The sequence below is a fragment of the Styela clava genome, chromosome 12 (assembly GCF_964204865.1).
Source record: "Styela clava chromosome 12, kaStyClav1.hap1.2, whole genome shotgun sequence".
NCBI lineage: Eukaryota > Metazoa > Chordata > Ascidiacea > Stolidobranchia > Styelidae > Styela > Styela clava.
In genome coordinates this window covers 7130477-7152652 of record NC_135261.1, presented here as the reverse complement: position 1 = coordinate 7152652, position 22176 = coordinate 7130477, and the positions used below count along the sequence as shown (strand labels likewise).

The 22176-nt window shown below is 36.5% G+C and overlaps 3 protein-coding genes across 4 annotated transcripts in view; 1 reads left to right on the top strand and 2 right to left on the bottom strand.

Annotated features, from left to right (window-relative positions):
* The window catches only part of LOC120329453 (uncharacterized), a 28124-nt gene extending 21080 nt beyond the window's left edge, over positions 1 to 7044 (top strand). For both annotated transcript variants that reach the window (XM_078118873.1, XM_039396089.2), the window contains exon 16: positions 511 to 7044. In XM_078118873.1, the coding sequence (XP_077974999.1) occupies positions 511 to 1458 (948 nt within the window). In that variant the 3' untranslated portion in view covers positions 1459 to 7044. The remainder of the gene's footprint in view (positions 1 to 510) is intronic.
* A 1221-nt stretch (positions 7045 to 8265) lies between these two features.
* On the bottom strand, positions 8266 to 11178 carry LOC120329511 (cytochrome c oxidase subunit 7C, mitochondrial-like). The gene is made up of 3 exons (XM_078118592.1): positions 11019 to 11178; positions 9251 to 9375; positions 8266 to 8452 (listed from the first exon to the last, which is right to left on the bottom strand). The coding sequence occupies exons 2-3, from the start codon at positions 9370 to 9372 to the stop codon at positions 8350 to 8352; spliced, it is 225 nt and encodes a 74-aa protein (XP_077974718.1). The 5' UTR covers positions 9373 to 9375; positions 11019 to 11178; the 3' UTR covers positions 8266 to 8349.
* Positions 11179 to 16286: 5108 nt separating this feature from the next.
* LOC120329479 (PDZ and LIM domain protein 7-like) lies at positions 16287 to 19379 on the bottom strand. Its single transcript, XM_039396126.2, has one exon. The coding sequence runs from the start codon at positions 19218 to 19220 to the stop codon at positions 18162 to 18164; it is 1059 nt and encodes a 352-aa protein (XP_039252060.2). The 5' UTR covers positions 19221 to 19379; the 3' UTR covers positions 16287 to 18161.
* Positions 19380 to 22176: the final 2797 nt, after the last annotated feature.

Genomic DNA, 22176 nt, shown 5'->3' with positions numbered 1-22176 from the left:
CTCAAATCACATGCCCACACAGTATGTAATAAATCATTGGTTCTCAAATGGGGGTGTAGGGGGGGCGTAGACATTTTTTGAGGGGCGTGAAGCTGATTAAAAATAAAAATATTTGTTATATTCGATCTTGCTCGCCTTATTTTGTATATGTACATTTCTTTATTGTTTAGAGAGTGCGATTTCATGCACATAGTATTTCCAATGTGTTTTTTTGGATAAAACATACTTGCGCCCTGCTATCTGTTATTTTAGCTTATTCCTAGCTAGTTTTTTTTAAATAGCGCAAGACTTGACAAATTCTAAAAAAGGGCGCGGCTTAAAAAGTTCGAGAATCACTGTAATAAATTGATCAGACAATACCAGACAATAGGGAAGATTCTGTATCTTTTAAAAAGAGTAGTTCTCTATCAAAAACATGTCAATCGACTTCTGTCAAGAACCTAGTCTGGAAATCCATAGTTGGATATTCTTGGTAATATAATTTTTAACATGATTTATATAATCTTTTAGGTCGGAAAAACCTTCCTTAGCGAGCCAGACGATACAGATTCGGTTTTGCTAAGTGAGAGTTCGTCACAAAGCACTTCATCCACCCACACCATCGAAGAAGAAACGACACCAATCAAAAACCGAGGAGTCGTACGGCGAATGGCAAAAATAATTGAAAGCAAAATAAAACAACAAAATGACGAACAACCTGACGGAAAATCGACACAATCATCCACTGATTCTACCACAGTAATAAATAAACTGTTAATGGGAGGTCCAACTAATCCTCCGATGTCAGTCGACTCGAACTGTATAAACAAAAATAACAACAACTCTGAGTCAGGTATGGATGAAGCAAAATCGATTGTGGAGCCTTCGACCCAAGTTTCAAGCAAATTAAATGATTTGTTATCGTTGGTTGGTCCCACACCATACAGCCCGATGCATACTTCTCTTGCAAGTTCTGCTTTTGCCCATCCTGGAAAATCTTCAATTGAGCGTTATCAAAGAAAAGGAAGATTGCCGATTCGACGTACACAGTCCGAAAGAAGCTTCGCTCGTCCGATTAAATCTTTACTTTTCCACAGTTTCCGAGAGAAACAATCTACAAGCAATGAAACTGAACTTCTCGCACAAGATTCTCAATTCAATCCTTCTCAAGACGCACCACCGGTCGCAGTGAAGAAAATTGTTGAAAATATCGAAAGTTTGGGGGTGAATGACGACAAGTTACGCAGCCGTTTCGAATTCGCAAGGAAAAAGAGACTGTTTAGCAGTGACTCACCAAGTAATCCGAATAAAAAACAAATGACTAGGTCGATCTCTAATCCTCATGTCACACAAAAAACTGAGGGGCATCGTAGCATTAAGTCTGTTTTTTCTCGTAACCCATTTTCTGCTAGCAGATCTCGTAATAAATGTGTTCAGACACAATTTCAAAGGCATAATAATCTTTATAAAACAATGTGAACACTCTTTTAAAAACCAGTGTCTTTATATTTATTCAGCAGGAAAATATTTTTTTGGAAATAATTAATTTGGTGCCTTTCTAAAGAGATTGTTTGGGCGTGACATACGAGTCTGTATTTTTCAAAACCTTCTTCATCAAGCTTTTGCCATAGATGACTATACCTTTGAGGCTACTTCTTGAATGGATGGGCCATACTTGTATAATAATTCCTAATTTTATGGAATTATTCGAATGCAATTTTTTGCACAAACATCGGTTATATCAATGAAACTGCCTCAACATCATCCACTGGAACATTTGTTGAATTATTAAAATTGGCCATAGAAAAGACATGGTTAAGCTACATGCTTCATCAGCAGCCCGAACTTGTCTGAGTGAGAATATGCTTCGCAACCTAGTTGTGCCTGGATTTCATTCTGATTTGCTTGTGTTATCCTGACAGACTCTCAATCATAATATTTCATCTTTTTTACAATTATAACACAGTTTGGTGGATAACAATGCAGAATAATGAGACAATTACTCATGCCTCTAGTTCTCAAAATCTGAAGCCTTACAGCAGGGGTCGGCAACCTACGGCCCGAGCAATATAATCTGGCCCGCGACGTTTCACTGAATTATAGTAACAAATTATAGCTGTTTTGTCGATTATATTCTGTACGCAAAAGAATTTACGTGTAGACTAAATTATATTACAACGTATCAAGTATATAATTTACAATTACTCGTTTAATGAGCCTATAATTGAATTATAATTTAGAAAAATGACAACAAAACGCAGAAAAGTTTATGCTAAGTGCAAATGGTTTAATGGCGCAAAAAATATTCAAATGTTCAGTCTTAGCGCGCTGCTTAAAATTTAACTTCTGATCTGTGTGATAAAATGTGATTCATCGGTCATCCATTCGATTTTTAACATTCTAAAAATATGTGCGACCCGCCAATGACTTGCAACCTTAAATTTTGGCCCGCGAGCGACAATAGGTTGCTGACCCCTGCCTTACAGCAGCTTTAGTGTGTTAACTGCACTTAATCATGTATCTTCTGAATATGTAACAGCCCAATAGTCTTTTTAAATGCGTTTTGGTCGTAATTGAGACTATATATTCATCTCTATTTTGGGGACCTCTATGCTAAAACACAACGTCATTTATTTATTTTAAATTTTAAACCCAAATTATTCCAAGAATTATGTAATTTGGAAGCCATATCCATAGTGTGTAGTTGTCCGATCTAAACAAGCATAATTATTGTCAAAATCATGCAATCTTTTTTCAGAGTGTACCCCAAAACAGGCGGACATTATTAAATTGGGTTAATATATTGAAAATGTATTTTCCCTTTTTATTATTGTAATGATAATTGATAATAATCTATCAATATGAATTTGTCGATACCTAATTTGCGGCTAACATCGCGTTGTTGCGGTTATATAACTATCTACAATCAATACTTACTATGTTTTCAGTAATCATACATGTACATTTTTGTGTTATTTTAATTAAATTCAAATTTATATTCAAACCGCATAATGTGAGCTTTTATTATATATTTTGTTTCTTTACTATTCAGATAACAGAAGCCAAAACACAATAGCACAATATCCAATTTTTTTGGCTTCAAGTAAGCACTGATTTTGTTGACGCTTTTTTGCTTAGTATTCTCGCTTGTTTTATATATACATATATTAAAATATATATTACTAGTCGCACATTTTATGTTGTATTTCATGGTGTTATTGTTTAATGATGAAACCTGAGTTTTTATTATGTGAAATTTTTACTTGAGCGGAAAAAAATTTTTTTTTGCGGATTTTGCACAAAACATGGATTCATTTTTTTCTTCATAATAATGGAGTCAAAAATTGACTAACTTAGCTCCTAACAATGCTCTAAGCAAGCAGACACTGATTAATAAAGGACTTGTATGCCCATTGGAAACACCGACCTAATTTATCACACATGGGGGGTAGATGCATAGCAGTAGGGTTGAGCCAATGATCTATGAGCCCAATATACTGACATAATTGAGACTAATAATCTAGCAACCTGCGGCCCAGAGAAGTGCCAATTTTGACTGTGTGCGGCCCACGAAACGAGTTTTCAATTTAGTCCAATCTGATATGTGCAAGTAATTCCAATCCCTTTGCGTTGCAAAGCCTATACCTGAGTCCAATTTCTTACCGGTATCTATGACGTCACAATGCCCTAACAGCTAGCTTGTGCTGAGAGAACAACCCATGTCATAATACCAATAATCAAAATTTTTGTGCCTGGAACTAATAAAAAGCCTATGTCGAATAAATGTGCGGCCCGAGGTTCCACACAGTTATTTGTATCTGGCCCTCCTGTTTTAAAGGTTGCTCACCCCTGCTCTAGACTAGTGTACTTCAAACTTTTTCCATCATGACCCACTTGGCACGACCAAATTTTTTTCGCAATTTCCAGAAAATAAAATATGACAATACCTTTAATGAGACCGATAGTCGATACGCTTGCATCGCACGAAAGATCACATTTTGGCTTTAATTAGTCAATGATGGACTGGTTTCAAAGTTCCAAATCTTTCGCACTTGATATATATTTTGTTTTAACATAAGTTATCGTCAAAAAAAATTTCACCACGACCCCCCCCACTGAAAGATGCATTGACTTTCCGTAATCATGACACATTATACTTTTAATTCCACTTTATTGAAATCCAGTTGCGGCTAGGAATAGTTTATAACGGCCTTTCATCATTGCGATACTTGAGCTCTCATGAACGATCACAGCATGGCTCACTATCCAATATACCCATTTGTTCTTCTCAATTTTAACAGATTTGACCAATTTATTCAAGTTTCTGAGTTTATGCGGACATATTGGTATTTTCTAGACAAGGGATTGACACTGCTCCAGGCCCATTATGCTCAAAAACATAACATATGCTATACATTATGTTAATTTGCTTATTTAAATTCAGTAGTTTAGTTAATTTATCATGTATAGCATGCATAATCCCTTTATATATGGGGCTTTGTTGATCTTATTTGGTAGGCTGTACAGATAATTAAATATTATTTTGAATTAAGTCTATGGGCCTTTGTAGATTTACAGGTCATGTGCAAAAAATTCAAAAGCGCTTCAAAAAGTACTCTTTTTTTTCCTCAGTTTTTAAATTAAATTAAACAATCTCAAATTGATCCCTGCGTTCATAAGTAACGCACCACAGCTGAAAAACCTTAGTGTTAGAAAAGTATATAAAGTATGGTAAGGTAAGGAGTTGGAGACCACTTAATTATATAATGTTTTCAATTTGTGTAATTTAATTAAAAATATTAATTAAGGCACAAAAATCTTCTATTGTGCTGGAGACCACTTATTTATATAGTATTTTGAATCTGTGTAATTTAATTAAAAATGATAATTTGGAAAAAAAAGTCTTCTATTGTGATATGTTATAAACTTGAGTAACCTGCTTTCAATATATTTCGGTTGTGTTGAATCGCTAAAATATCTAAGCGAATACCGGGTTAAATGTATGAACAACTTCTGTACCTATGCACTGTATCTATTACTATATCTACATAATAGTTGTGCTAATTGTTTATTATCTCATCATCCAATAGCAATATTTGGAATCTTTCGAGCTCAACTTTTGCTCGTGCACTGATATTGAGAAAATTCTTACTTATTGGAAAAAAATATGCTGATTCCAATGAGCTTTGTGTGTCTTCATAAAATATTGTTTTATTCTATTTTATGTTTTCAAAATTGTCGCTTTAGAACTAGTGATAGCTTTTTCCTAATACCCCTTTAAAAAAGATAGGATTTTCATATTTATCTTTGGGAGAGGAAAACTAGTAAGATTTCATGAAGAACCACAACTTCTTGTTGGGTCACCGGTCGGGTAAAGTAATTAGCAAACTAGTTTATTGTTCCAGATCCGTATAGATTTATGATGGTTGAGGAAGTCATAAGAGCCAATTTGCGATGTAGAGGTGCCCAGCTACTCCTCTAGTATACAATTGGGTAATCCCGTAGTATGTGTACCAGGTCAGGCCATAATTTTATTCCGATTTTCCCTTAGTTCTATTACGAGTTCGGGGGACTGTCTGTGTTAGCCAAATGAATATACCCCCTGCCATTACACAACTCGATGTAAAATGGGCGAACAAAACTAGTTACCCTCATATTGATACACACACTTCTGGATCGCCTACAATTGTCCGCTACAAGATTCAACCTACAAACTCTTCGTTGGTTTATCAACAGTGCTATGTTTCTGTTATTTTTTTTTTATTTTTTATATTGCTAGTAAATCAATGTTTATGAAAATCAAAAACTGGATATATCTTGTTTTTCATTACTGTATCATAACAGCTAATGTATCTATATATATCTTATTCATGTACAGCTAACATTGCTCAGACAATGTACTCCATTTTTTTGTTTTCAAAAGTTACTGTTTTGCACTTGTTACTTATATTTGGCGTCATCAGAGGGTTAATCAACATGTTTTTTGACCAATACACCACGTAAGGCAGTAGTTGAAAGAATCTTTTTCAAATTGAAAGGCTCCTGTGAAATATTTTTCTCATTAGTGAAATTTTACATCATTTTCTTAACTGCAACTTAACTTGTATAATCTTGGTTTTGTCCATGAAGTCCATGCATCTGACTAGCTAATCCCATACCCGATATGGACTGCTAACCGGACGAGGTTGTCACTTGATTAAGCCATTCATTGTATCGGCTTTTTCTACCCCGGGATAAGTATGCAAGTCGTATCGTAAAATTTACACCTAGCTCAGTGCTCTTCATATTTTTATTATCATGGAATCCCTATCGCAAAATATTAAGCAGAAAAGCAGAAAATTCTCCCCCACATAAAAAGGGATTAAGAAAATGACAGTCCATAAAACTCTTGCAACATTAAGTGTTTTGTAATCCCTGCGTAAGAGCACTGCCTAGCTCTTATTCAAGCTCTGCTATCATTGGTGGAATGACCTGGAGAGTCTGAACATATAATTGTGGATATTGAAAGTCCCATCTACTTGGAGTAAATTGGATGATTTGAAATAAAATTTGGTTTTGATGGGTTAGGGTAAAAAATTTAGTTGATTAATGTGTATAAGCATCTGTAATATGTACTATTACATTATCTAAGATTGATTAAATTTTGAATCAAACTCTCCTACTAATCTGTTTTCCAGACAGTAATGAGTTGCAAGTGTCTCAAGTCTTGTGTTATCCTGCATCTACATAGACCCTTAGCTTGTCTTTCTCAGTGTCGTTTTGCAACTCTATCAATAACCAGTTAGCTTTCTAATTTTGAGCAGACTTTCACATACCGTAAATCATGTAACATTGTATTAACTTTGTTTCCATGTATGAACAGTCGGTAAATTGTGGAGAAAATTCCGAATACAAGACCACATGGAATCCTAGATTCCCCTTTGTGCAAGATATGATTGGTCGATGTAAGCACAAACATATGACTTCGATGATTGAGAAATTGATATATACTGAACAATATATGCTTTTTTTCTGCTAACGCCTTAACTATTGCTGCAATGCTGTATTAAAATACTCATCTATGAATGTTTTGTGGGTATTGTTTTTCATGAATGAACCAGTCAAAGAATGCAAAAGAAATCCCTGTAGGAGGACAAACGCCGATGACAGTGATTTAGCTTTTTGGATAGATCTGACAGCAATCTTGTTAACCTCCGCATGATATGATGAATGCTGATAGTTTAGAGGTGTTTTTCATGCGCTTGACATTCGCTTATAGACAAACAATGTGCTTCTGACAAAAATGTAGCTAATAATGTTTACTGAGATATTTTATTGATGATTATTCTGTTCATAATGATGATGGAAACTGTATGTTACTGCGAACGATGAGTTCGTTCTGCGAACCCACGAAGGGTAATCACCAGGGTCATACACAAACTTTCTTTTGTATTGAACCAAAGTACCTGCATTGGTAAAAGGGTGCTCAAAGTCTTGGCCACAGCTTTAGTAGTACAGAAAGCCGCATTGCATAACTTTTAAAAGTTCTTTCGTATTGTGACTCTGTCTTACCTACAATAATAACATCCTCGTGTTCCTTTGGGATTGCATATATGCTCATCGGAGAATCATAACTTAAAACAGCTGATCGCCACAATGCGTAACTTTTTAGGTTTCATCACGGCACATTTTCGTACAGAAATAATGTTTCTTTCTACTTTCACCCCATGCAATGTTTTCACACCCCAACTCGAGAGCCTCTGCCCTAGCATGTCTTGCATCAAGCAACCTATTTCTGTGAACAGTTCCATCTAAAAAAAAGAATCTAAGAAGGTATTGTATCATCAAGGGATGGCCAAAACACCCAGTCTTTTATCGCTGTAAATTTGTGTGCTTTGGATGCTTTTTTATAGCTATTTCGAGTAGCGGAGAATTAGGGATGGCTGAAATCGAAGGCAGCTTCATGTGGAAAATTACATAAATCATGAAATCTTCATGTTGATTATATCTAGAACGCCATGGTCCATATAAAGGTCATCGGTTTCTCTGTGTTGTTTGTTACCAGTTGTAATATCCTACATTTTGATCTGCCTGTCTGGTGGCTTGTAATCGCTCTAATTTTCAAATGAAAATATTCAAATTCATTCCTGAGTAAAAAAAAAATTTGATATCGAATATAATGAAATTCGATTTTGGACATCCCTGGGCTTTCACTTATGTTCTATATAAATCACCAGCCGCTTGAAGACAAGGCTCACCAGCTGAAACTGCATTCCTCTCAATTGACAAAATAAGTTTTCCATAGTATCTAGGTTAAGACAAACTTGCTTTCTATATTTCTTTCACATTATTCAAAAAGTTCATTGAAAAGGAAACAAATTAATAATCAAACTAATCATCTCCGTATTTCTTTCTCAATTGAAAATACACAGCAAAGAAAGGTAATCCAAAACCAGTTCCCATGTAAAGTCCCATCTTGGCAAGAAGCTTCCACCTGTGAAGACAAAAACATTTACAACGACTTTCGTTTAGGATTTGAGCAAAATGCAAATGATTGTAATTCCAAACTCATTGCAAAGGGTAGTAGTATTTGTGGTGTTAGTTTCGAGGCCAAGCAAGATCATATCTGAATATTATTAAAATTAAATTGTTAATCTTGGCTTGACACTCAATGCTACCCCAACAATTTCTTCCAAATCAGAGAATTTTATTCTTCTGAAGAGTTCAGTGATCATGCCAGATTGTACAAACCTAACCTTTCGTGGTGTACAAATATTAGGTTTTCAAGTCGATAACAGGAAAGGAATACACGAATACGATATAAATATCAGTCAAAAACACTTTTGTTACATAATATGTTTTTTTTTCAGCAGAATCATGTTATTTTGAAATGTGGTTTGACAAAAATACAAAGCGAGTGGAATGAGTAATGTAGCCAATTGTTATATAGATATAACTCATCTATTAGTCATGGGACATGATATAAAAATTTTGACCACAATGACAACACAGTTGGTTGGCCAGATAACGTATTCATGTATTGGCCATTCAACTTAATACTAATTTTGTATTCACAAGTAACAACCTAGAAAATTTGATGGTCAGATTGGAATCTGAGCATGGAGGATTGCTCTGGAATAATGCCAGGCCATATTAAACAGACAAATTGACTGGAAAAGTGCAAATTTTTATGATTGACGAAAGCATACCATAATGCATGAAATTTTAGAGCAATCCCCACAAAGTGAGGCAATATAAAAAAGATTCAATTAGTTCTGCTTGGCTCAGATACCTGTTTTGGAATGGGTTGAATGGTAGAACGTCTTGTGCTGTTGGTTTGCCATGACCTCCTGCCCGTCTTGCCGATGTCATAAGACCACGACGGATCAGGTTGCTTGAACGTTGAAGTAACATAATCTGAAAAAATAGAATAAGTAATACAATTGAATGGATTTAGTCTGAATAGGCATCTGTAATTCATAGATCAAATTTTTATCTTAACTGAATGGCTGAGCCAATGCAGTTAACTGAATAATCACTGTTTGTACAAAGAAACAAGCAGTTAAAATAGTAAGTAGGAAAAATTTACAATATTATATAATCTTACAGAGATAATAGAAACCCCACCATCTCCGCAAATTTAAAACCATCAACTCACATAGATTTATTTGTGAAACAATGGATGAATACAGGACAGAATGGGGGCTGTTTTTCTAGTGCCTGAATGCTTAGCACATAAGCCAAACTGAATATTCGATATGAAAGGCACGGTATCATATTCTCGGTTGCAGTTTATATCAGTATATAGGCTAACTGTAGAAAGCTTTGATTGAGTATTTATGTATCAGAGTTTTTCTGGAATAGGAAACCTTAAATTCATAAAATTCTGACAGCAAATAATGAATGGGGTAAGCGAGAGTTGCACATTTATCCCTGTATAGTATTCCTGTAATCAGCGATGCTGTAGCAAGTGTGCCGGTACCGGTTACGTACTTCCAACTTATCCAGGGAGAAGAAAGTTGATAAGACGACTTAATCATATGGCGAACCACGGCCTCTCGTCCGGTTACCAGTCCAGGTCGGGTATGGGATTAGTTAGCCAGGTATTTTATTTTTTTTCGGAAGCATGGACCTGATGGTGGAGGAAGCAGTAACCGCCCATCGGTTAAGTGAACTACCCTACGGCGGCGAGGTGTTCAGCAATCCTCTCGCACATGATCATCCCCGCATAGGATTCGAACCTGCGAACCCACGAAGGGTAACCAGAGATGAGGTGGCGAGTGTATTCCTAACGCTTAGCACGATGCGCTACACCGCCGAGCCATTTTATGCTTACTTATGACTAGGGCTGGGAATGGTTAACCGGTTAATCGATTTCAGATGGTTAACGGTTACGATTTATTTTAACCGTTAACTGGCCTCTCAGGTACAAATCATCTTCATACCGTACAATTTCTTCAAATATGATTACGTCATCGCAAATTTATCTTTTGTGGCATTAAATTCAAAAGAATATTACTAACTGTGTGGGTAAGGACTCAATAAATATGAAAAATAATGGAAGTACCAAGATTGCTGATTATGGAAATTTGACAACGATGAATTCAGAATCAGTTTTCGGTCGATTTCGAAATATATTGTTCACGATTTCATTGCAAAATCGGTAAAACTGATAATTTGTCACATAAATGACGCTTAACAACGGAATCAGGTTTTCTAAAATACTTCCACACGCCCGAACCACGCTGCTTATCTCTTGCAGCAAAGCAATCATGAAACTATCTTGATTCGTGAATAATTTTAATAAGCGATACCGGGATAAGAACACGCAAAATTGCTTTATAAGCATTGTGACGTAACAAGCTGAAATTATAAATTATTACGTCAAACGTCACGCGGCGGTTAACCGGTTAATTTTACCCGGTTACCGGTTAAAGTGTTTTCCCTGAAATTCCCAGCCCTACTAATGACTAACTCTTAGTAAATGCGCCAACCGTCAACTCGGCAGGTTATAAAGTCAGACCATATGTAGCAATTAGCAGTTTAGCTCGTGAACTCACCTGTTTTAACTATCTGTTACAACCAAAAAACTGCAGAATCGAGAGCGGAAGATGGGAACTCCCAGGAAATAAAGTATCTGAACGACCGCACTTGCCCTTGTCGCACAAATCAGTTGACCAGTTGTATTTTTGCAAACTGTGTCCTCTCGGCAAATTTGCATGCTCCCATTAAAAATTATAATAAAAAAATGATGATTATTTCAATCACAAATTTTATAACTCGTTTTTACCTTGTTTTTATTATTATCAAATGTAGTACATAATCAATTTTATTTTTGTCACTCTGACATAAAACAAAACAAACAGACAAACAAAAAAGACCCGGAGTTGATGAGAAAAATCACTCATCACTGTAACCCTTGGATCAATCAGTTTCAAAGTAGTTTAGTACTAAGAGATTGAAAATCGCTAGAAATCTATTGCTTTTATTTTCATTTTTTCAATTATCTCCGAGTGATATCCTCTGAAACATGTTAGTCGTTGGTTCCATAGAAAAGACTTTATTTCACCAAAATGTTACTGTTATACTTCAAAAAATAAAGAGGAACATTTTTTTATTCTGCATGGCTCTCCCTTATTCATTCTTCATACGATATCTCCGTGTTGCTTGTTCTTCAATATTTTCAGGGTGTTATCAGGCATTGTGCAGCTCCGTCGGCGCAGCTGATACTGATGCGCGATGTTCGCGTTTAAATATGTAAACATTACTCTTTTCGTACAAACGTAACGAACCGATACCGCCAAAGAAATCAATCCGTAGTGCTGACTGCTGAGGGTATGTCAAAGTTGAACATAGATTTCATCACTGTTATATCTATTATTATTTATTTACGGTTATATGTAGTTTACTGTCAATACTTCACGTTTAACTGTACAACCTTCTTTTGCAACAGGGCCTATATCGTCGGCCCTTTCCTCCGGGGACCACAGAGCAGCTGTAGGGGGCCACAATACTAGCCGTAACACTGATTGTAATGCAATTTCGTTTGCATACCTTTCCCCTAAACAAGGCTTGAGCCAGAAATGAACATACAAAAATACGCGAATTTGCGACGCGATAGTTCCCAAACTATGTTGTGAACGATCTTTCATACATCACATGACAAGATACACGAAGCCACAACAAACCGAATTGATCCCCCTTTAAGTCAAATTTATTTTTACCGGCTGGAAAAAATAAACTTGTCTTGAAGCTTATGAAAGATCACATACCGGATTTCAGTGGAAGTCGCATTGACTACCATTGCTGTGTTCAGTCATTGGACCCTTCTTTTCATATTTTGAGCATTGCCTATTTGATATTGTTATCATAATCCTGGGGTAGAATTTGCAGAGAAGAATCACTGAGCTTTCGTATTGACCCATGAAGCATTCTCTTTACATGACCTTGGTTTCGCAGGCAGATTATTGTTGTCCTCGGGTTGTCGCGACTGTCCCGTTAACAGTGACGTAGCAAGACTCTCGTGGATGTATAATATATACATAATTCGTAATTGGACACGTAGTGGACATAACGATCGTTTCAATATTATGTTGTTGTTGTTCTTTTTCTTGTTCTTTGACACGTTTTTAAAAAGTCGCTTTTCTCTTCGAATACTGGACCAATTGCTTTGAAATTTTCAGTGGTTAAAGATTAATTTTTTCGCTAGAAGGCTATTACTTTTGTTTATTCTTAAATTTTATATGAATCCTATGAGATATGATATTTCATACAAAATTTCGCGGTATTTATTTTTACTCATGGGAACACTGTTTTACACTTATTTCAAGCGGTTTCGCGATCGATTGTCTTGCTCAGTACTACAGCTACTGTAGGTCGGTACTGGTAAGTTGCCGTACCGGTACTGTAACGCAGTGAAATTGACTTATTCCTTCCGCGGTATTACTAATGCTGCAATGCAAGTTTTATAGCCTATCGTATGCGGAACGGAATATCAGACCTACAGGTTCGGTACCGGTACTGGTAGCTCAGTACGTAAGTACGATACTGGTACTGGTGCCGGTACCGGTGTCTTACCACAATGAAATTACCGTAACTTATTCTTTCACGGTCCTACCAGTGCAGTAATGCAAGCGTTGTAGCACTTGTAGCCTACTATATTTGTTTATTTTGATGAGAGTCTACTGGAAACAACATAAAATTTGAAAGGGAAGAATTGTTCTGTGATCAATTATCTGTCCTAAAGTGTAAACAACATAAAATTTGCAAGGGAACAACTGTTCTGTGATCAATTACCGTATATGGCCTACAGTGTACAGGTAAGATGCTGCCTGACTGCTAACTCAGTACCGCTTGACACGTTTTTAAAAAGTCGCTTTTCTCTTCGAATACTGGACCAATTGCTTTGAAATTTTTAGTGGTTAAAGATAAAAATTTTCTCCAGAAGGCTATTACTTTTTTTTTCGCTATGACGTCATCAAAATTATGTGACTCTACGTGTCCATATATTTGAGCATAGCTCTCTTGTTGTGGATGCGATGGTGCGATCAAATCACACGACGCCGAAAATCGACGACATCGGCATTGTTACGTAACAAAACGATTTATATATTTACGGCAGAACTAACATCAACATTATAAGATGTGCATTACTGCTTTTGCAATGCAACTTTTGGTTTTGCAGCTTAAATTTTAACCGCATTGGGGCCCCTTTTCGCTGTGGGCCCCCCGCGACCGCGGGGGTTGCGGGGGTGGATGCTACGCCACTGCCCGTTATACCACTGGTTCCCAACCGCCGGTACAGATCCGCGAAGCTTTTTTGCCGCTCCGCGAGAAATTTTATTTTGTTGTTTTTCTACCGTCTCAATCGCTTTACCGAAGGCGAAGTTGGTTTATTACGCAATTTCTCCCCCGCCGTCATATGGCTGTTTGATATGTGCGGTACCGGCGACATCTTGGCGCCGTCAAATCTTGCAAGATTCAAAAACCTGCAAATCAGCATGCGTGCTTTTTTTCGTTCTGCATGCTTTTCTTGATTAATAAGTCGGATTGATAAGTCGAAGTTACGTTGGTTCATTTTGCAATTTTTCTTCCGCCGTCATATTGGTGTTTGATAAGTGCGGTAATAATGGCCCGGCGACGTCTTGGCGGCGAGTAGTCTCAATTTTCGCCTTTTCGGTTCCGATTCATCGCGAACGCGCTCTTTCAAATCTCGCAAGATTCAGAAACCTGAAAATCAGCATGCGTGCTTTTTCCGTTCTGCATGCTTTTCTTGATTAATATTACCATACCAAAAAAGGTTATGAATATTTCTTTTTTTAAACCAGAAAACTGTCAGGAACAGTATAATATTCCAGAGCTTCACCATGACACCCAGCGAGATAGGAACTTGTTACACATGGTCCCGAGACGTGCAACAAAAGCGGGGGCCGATGAGATATTTTCCGGGTGATGCACAGCAGGATTTTGAGCCCGATAAAACCACTACTCCACAGTCCAGATTTATAAAAGAATCATTGTCACAATTCATTTTCGAAATCTCTTGATAACGAATACCCATCGCTAAGTAATCGAGCAAACAAACTGTTGTCCGAATATTCAACCAGTTACTTCTAGCTTAAAATTAAAACGAAGCAAATAAATTGACTGTGAGCCGCTGCAGAGCTACGTGTTGCAAAACCTTTTTTGATGCTTCGTTTGTAATCCTGTATTGGAAACGGAAAAGTAGCAAAATTCTCACTGGAGTTAATTGTGTTTGTACACGATTTAGCATGTACCGTACTACATCTTTTTATGTGTGCCCTTTTTATTCATAATGGGTGGAACATTATTTGATCGTTTTTCCTCATGTGAAATGTTTTTAAGTGTACCTTTTTTTCTAAAAGCATAGTGATTGCCCGATTACGCAAATATATTATGTTATTATTCCCTGTTCCACTCATTTCAATTTTTGCCGGTCCGCGAGTACATTTTATTTAATTTAACCGGTCCGCCAGAGTAGAAAGGTTGGGAACCACTGCGTTAGACAACTTTTTACTCCTGCTAGTTGTGTAAACCCGACTGCAGGTGGGTGCAAAAAGATACCTTCAATTCATCGACGCACCCAATCTGGAATGTGCATGACCATGGCGTTAACCTAGGACGCTGAGTAATTGCACAAACGGGAACTGGTCTGTTGCCTTTGTTTTATCTCTTGTGGTTGTATCATTTTATATATACAGTACTTTGACAATATAACCGTAAATATATATATATATATATATATAACTACAGTCGCTGAGTATATTATTTTATAACAAAACACTGATCACGAGTATTCACGACACATTCATTATTATACACTCTTTCTCATTTAGGATACAGACATTTGAAAACTTCCAATAAAGAGCGGGTCATTATATATATAAAGCATTGCACTTTGTGGGCAGTAGTACCCAACAACAAAATCAAACGTGTTATCCGTATGGCAACTATCAATAGCCTAAGGTTATTGAAATGGCCATTGGGGAAAAGTACCTAACTGCTTTCTCCAAAAGTTACGCAAACATTTCGAAGAATTGAAATTTTGACATAGGTATGCAAATTTACGCAGTTGCATCTAATTATTCTAATACACTGGCGAGCAACTCAGATCAGTTTGCAGTTTTAGCGTATACACTTTTTAGTAGTATTAAGGGTACCGGTAATTAAGGTCGCGGTGCGGGATGGACGTGTCGACGTCTCTGCGAGGGCACGGTAATAATAACTCGGTTAGAGGAAACAAATAGTAAAAGTCTAAAAGAGTTTATACCTGGAACGATTGACAACGAAAGAATTTTGTTGAAGGAAATCTGAACAATTCGACATGGGTGAATGGGTCTATCCATGTTTGTATATTTTCCTTTTTCGCACTTATGTTTTCAACTAACACGTTATGCAACATGCAGTCTATCATCACACCCTTCGCCCTGCATTTAGTCTTCGTTTCCACAATTACTTGCAAGATTATCTAAGATAAAGGGGAACTGTGAATATTTCTAAAACGAGATAACATATTCGTTCTAAATCTAAAGCGAGTGCTAAATATTGTGTTATTGTCATGGGGGTGTGAGTTTCCACACCTCGGGCAAGAACAGTGATTAATACATAACGATAGAGCGAACTGCCTGTTGTGTATAATACGCTCACGGCGATGAATATTACCAAATCGAATAAGCTTTAGACGTTTAACAAACCCGACTGAATGTAAATAAAATAGCTTCTATTGGCTTGCTACATTTTGGTAAACATCTCATAACCTGACAGGTTGTCAGCATAATAAACACAATGCAATTAATAATATCAGCATAAAAGGTTTGCCATATTTATTCAAAACCATATTAAAACATTAGGCTTAATATATATAATTGTTACAAAATAGTCATCCGGTTTGCCTTAACCTAAAACTAACAAAGCACCGAAAACGCCAGGGTTAGTAAAGGGCCAGCATAACCAGTTCAAAATTATTATGAATTGGGCAACATTTATTAAAGTGATAATTTACTGTTAAATCAAGGCTTCTGTTATAAACCAGTTCATCAAAGCTGGGATGTGTTTTCCAGTCAGTCATGGAAAGGAGAATTGGCTAAGTTTTGAGCAACACCAGTCAGCTAAACAGGACTTGAAATTTAGTATGGTATCCTGAATATATGATAACACCATCTGACTTTATCAGTAATATCCTGACTTACATGAGCAATATATTATATTTTGATGGCAAAATAGACAAAGCACTGTATATACCAAGCTACAGATTGTGTTAATTATAGACAATTGGATGAAAAATATAAAAGCAGAATAAGAAATATTTCAAGACAATGGACAGCATTTCAATTTATATTGAGCAAAAATATTTGATTGGAATGTAATTAATATGATCAAGAGGGTTTGATATAATCAATGCAGCGGAGATCGATTAAAGAGAGTTATTTGATAAGTAAAAGATCAATCCAATAATTCATACTATGTAGCCTATTACAAGCATTGATAAGTGACAATAATCACAATGAATTATGTATATGTACAGTAATATATCATATTAAAAGTGCACTTTATTGATGCGCATGTAGATAAAATGGTTATTAATAATACAACTGGGATAAAACAAAAAAATGCTAGTGCAAAATCAAAATTATATACAAAATTTCCACCATACATTTGATAACAATGATTTAGATCACAATTGACAAGGTTACAGCAATGGAGGCAAGTAAATAAAAATAAGTCTTACAGTAACAAATGATAACATGAATACACAAAATATGGAAAATCTTAATATTTCAAGCTATGTTATACGTTGAGAGCAACAAATTTCCGACCGATGATGATTTAGTCTTATCAATGCTGTGATATTCCGACAGCACAAATTCAAATGAGGACATTTGTTTAATTCTTTGACATAAGATGAAAAATCCATTTACAGAAGTTAAAAGCAACCATTCATAATAGAAAATATAAAAGCACTGATTGTAGTCACAACACTCACAAGCTACAAATATCTGAATGTAATTTGGTGATTCATATAAAAGTCAATGGATTGTATACTGGGCATACGTCTGGTAGCAAACAGAATTTTAAACAGATAATGAAAGGTAAATATTATATTAACATTCTAAAATGCCACTGCAAGCTTTACTATGAAAAGCATCAAAACTGAGGGCTACAATTGTGTATTTCCATGTTAACTTATTTTGAACCTGAGAGCCAATTGCAAAGGCAAGATATTGTTTCGTATAAATTTTTAATTAAACCACTCCGGGAAACATAGCATTTAGATTGTTGACAATAATTTCAAAATTTTTTATCGAGAGACACCATTTTTTTGTATGTATATTGTAGCAAAACTAAATAGAGCAAAAAGAGCTAATTAATTATACGAGCACTTTCTATAATTGACACTAGCTTAGTACAATAGTCATGATGCATTATTATCAGTCTTCCAATTGAGAAAGAAAAATGATCTTGATGTTCATGTTAAATTACAATAGTATTTCAGTTATCTGGTGTACTTCTGTAAATTAGAATCTCAGGATATAGAAAACAATGCAGCAGGAAAAATAATCTCATCCTAATCAGGGAATGTGGTTTTACCAGTCACCCATAAAGGATGACAATGTACCATACAAAACAACGCTGGGCGATATCAAAAAAATATAACATCAAATGAGTCTTATATGTTGTGTTGTTCATGCAACCCTGGCATTTCTGTGATTGCTACAAACAGGTTTTCCACCAGCTGCAAAAAATCCTACAGTTTTAAGGTCACAATGGCAAACAGCACATTCGAAGCACGTATCATGCCACTGTGCACTAAGTGCTTCCAAATAACTATCTCCAGCTTCGATGGTAAAGTTGCACCCTTTGCATACCTGGCTAAACAGACGATTGTAGTCAGTAATACAGTATGGTTGATCACCTTGCATTTGAAATACACCATCTTTGAAGGTTTGACCACATGCTTTACATACAAAGCATGTCATATGCCAGGTTTGGCCAAGAGCATGCATTACTTCGCCGACAACTTTTTTGTGACATTTTCCACATGTGTGAGCAAAATGCTTCTCATAGCAATCTTTGCAGTATCTCTCTCCCCCTTCGTCAATAAAGCCGATATTTTGAAGTGGTTTTCTACAATTGCTCGCAGCGCATACAAATTCATCAATGTGCCAATTCTTGCCTTGATGTGACAGATAAGGACCAAGAATAATCTTCCTACACCCTTCACATATTGGATCACTTTCATCCCCTTTGTTAGACTGTTGCTTCATCTGTGGTCCAGGCCCGAGCATGCTTTGTGGCGGCGGAGGAAGAGGCTCATCTGCTGGTGGGGGTGGAAGAAAATCAGGAGCGGGGGCTGGTTTGCTTGGTTGATACCGATTAGGCTGAGGTACAGAAGTTTGCACTGGTTTCACATAAGTTGCACTTGTTTGGACGGATGGCTTTGGTGGTGAAGAAATATTCAAATTCTCAACACCGCTGGTAGCATATGAAACACTATCATCTTTATTCTTGACAATTAATACTAGTGTATGCCCAGCGTTTTTTACTTGACCTTGAGCTTCCATATGAGTCATATTTGCGGTAGGTTGATTATTTATTTCCGATAAAGCCATGCCACATTTTATACCAGCACGATCTGCTTTTCCTCCCGGTGTAATTTTAGAAATTACCAATTCCGTACGGAAATCTTTTCCTCCGGTAAGACGAAAGCCCCATGGACTTCCTCCTTCGAGCGAGTACGACATATTTTAGTTATCGATAAAATAAACTTCTATTCAAACGAGAAAGCGAATTCAAAGTCTAGTTGTGACGAATAAAACTGCGAAAGCTTAAAACTTTACTACCTTGATGCGGCCGCTACCGACGCCTGCGAGAAATGACACCGGCGTAACAAATGTAGGCTTGACCCGAATATGGATTGCGCATCTTCCTTATAAGGTAATAATTACGCGCACGAACACACACACACGCGACAGATACAAATGCGCATTACGAGTTCGCGTAAATTCTGACGTATACAACTTCCAAACGTGTAAAAACAGAGGGCGGTTCTCTTTTTTTTCAGATATAAGCGATGACCTAATACGCTATGATATTGCAGCTTATGTCACATATGCAAATGATAATATATCACAAGAAACCAGAATAGTACAACCGGGAAAAATGAATAGAAAAAAACTTTAATTGCGTATTTCTCGCCTTTATGTTGTTAAATCAGCCAATTAACAAACCACCTCTGTGGTGAGCGCAAATTGTGTGGCAAAATTCCTTTGTAAGCAGGACAATTCTACTTTTTAAACGCGCTATTCTCACCATGTCCATAGTCGAAACCTAATTGCTAGAGTATTGAAAAATAATGAAAAAAGGAATGCCATAATAACAACTATTTTTATTTCGGGGAGTTTTAAGATATTGTACTGCAGGTCCTTTCTCCTTGTATACATTCCTACACACTTCGGATCCGCTTGTGGCCCTTGCCACAAGGATAATCGAACGAGATAGTATCAATTTTATATCAGTCATGCGATTTATTAGTATTTATTTACGCATTGACCTTTATTCCGAAATGGACTCTCGACACCCTAAACCAGCGTTTCCCAACCTTTTTTGGTCGCGGACTATTTTCTCACCGTTAAAAATCTTTGCAGACTCAACGTGCGTTTATTGCAATTGTATCCTGTGTGAAGTAATAAAACCAAACACAACAGAATTTTAACGAATTTCAAAATCGGAAATTTGCCGCAATTACGCGTCTGTCAAAAGAGCCGACTCTTTAGTGTATAAATGGCCTTTTGTATCGCACAATATTCAATCCATGATAACGACGAGAATTTAAAATGTCTTTCTATTTTAATTTAATTGTGTTCATGGCTCGCGGTTGCGTCGACTTATGACAAGATGAAAGCATTACTTCTTTAAAATGCCACGAAAAGTAGCGAACAAATTAATGTGAGAATATATGGCCCGATTATATTTAGTTTTGTTAAATATTTTCTGCGATCTTGAGAATTTGTTATCTGCTTTAAATTTCCAGAAAGTACAAGTTGATTTAGTACTTATTAAAAAGGTAATTAAAACATATTAGTAAATCAAAAAAACTATTCATCGCCTTGGTTTAATATTAATTTAATTGTGATCATTATAATATGTGATTGTGTTGACGAAATAAAAGCAATACTACTCAGAAAATACCATGACAATCCGTGGACACAAAAATGCGTGGTAAAGTGCCCGATTATATTTTGTTTTGATTCGTATTTTTGTGAATTCGACAAATCTGAGCTGGTCGTACAACACTTACGGCGCTCCAGTACTGTACGTACCAATGTGCAGGCAGTAAAGCAAAGAATCCTAAGGGAAAATGCCCTGATACATACGGTAGCACCCGAAATTTTGCGATTTGCAATGTCTAAAAAGCGATTTTAATCGGTAGCGGACCATCATAAAACAAATCTTATGGTGTTTTACGTTTTATTTTTTGTATTTCCGCTTTTTCATTTGAAAAATTTAGGTTGCCACCATTGACACCAGAAAAAAAATTATTCCTCGCTGCTCGAGCTCGTGAGAAACGCCACTTAGCTATCCATGCGTGTGCCGACTCGTGTTTTCGTCGGGAATCCGCAAGTGAGTTGTGAAATCCAATCGTTTGATTAAGCGACGCGCAAGTGACCTGTCGCTTCACCTGACCAAATTTTCGAATAGTAAATTGCTATTCTAATAGTTGAATTTTCGAATACAGTATATATATATGTCCACTCAGTATCCAGTAGTTATTGACTCGATTAATGTTATGTGAATAAACTTGCTTTTAATGTTTTATGTACATTTTAACGTAAATCGTAACTTGGCTGATGGATAAGTTTCGCAAAAACGTTTGCGGCCCGCAGTGAATTTCTGACTCGTTGCGGACTCATTCAAACGCTCTGCGGACTCATTTGAGACCGCGGACTCGGGTTGGGAAACAGTGCCCTAAACACTTGATCTATCCGTGCTCATTTTTTAATACGATTCATTCTCTTTTATACATCGTTTACTCGCACCTTTCCCCTCGGACAAGCCCAAGCAGTCATAACTAGATATTAAGTATAACTATCTATCAAAGACCCGTGATTAATTTTGAGCGATACTGGGATATGTATATGTATGTATGTATGTTTATTCGTCTCGTTATAGTGATACATAAATAAATAAGCTCTCCGCGGACTTGGTTCATTTTCGAAGATATCCAAGCTATACAAGTGCGCAATTTCATGAATCTATTTCGGTTGGTTCGTTCGGAGGAAGGATGATTTATAGTATTTCGAAAAACGTCGGTTTATAACTAGGACTGGGAATTTCAGGTGAAACACTTTAACCGTTAACCAGGCAAAATCAACCGGTTAATCACAGCGTGACGTTTGACCTGATAATTTTACTCTTTTACTTCACAATGGTTACAAAGCAACTTCGCGTGATCTTATCCCGGTATCGCTCAAAATTATTCACGAATGAAGATAGTATCATGATCGCTCTGCTGCAAGAGATATGCTACCTGCTTCGGACATTTGAAAATATTTTACTTAAACCCGAATCCGTTTTTAAATGTCATTCATGTGACAAATTTTCAGTGTTCGGCGTGCAAATTCTACTCTGAGATATCATGAAGTAACACAGCATCGACTGCGCACTTGTTGAATGACATTGAATATAGTATTTTGCAAT

Excerpts from the sequence above, each read along its gene's own strand:
- LOC120329511 (XM_078118592.1), bottom strand. The coding sequence starts at position 9,372 with ATGTTACTTCAACGTTCAAGCAACCTGATCCGTCGTGGTCTTATGACA. Across the intron at positions 8,453-9,250 it reads TTCAACCCATTCCAAAACAG|GTGGAAGCTTCTTGCCAAGA; the intron begins GTATCTGAGCCA and ends TTGTCTTCACAG.
- LOC120329479 (XM_039396126.2), bottom strand. The coding sequence starts at position 19,220 with ATGTCGTACTCGCTCGAAGGAGGAAGTCCATGGGGCTTTCGTCTTACC.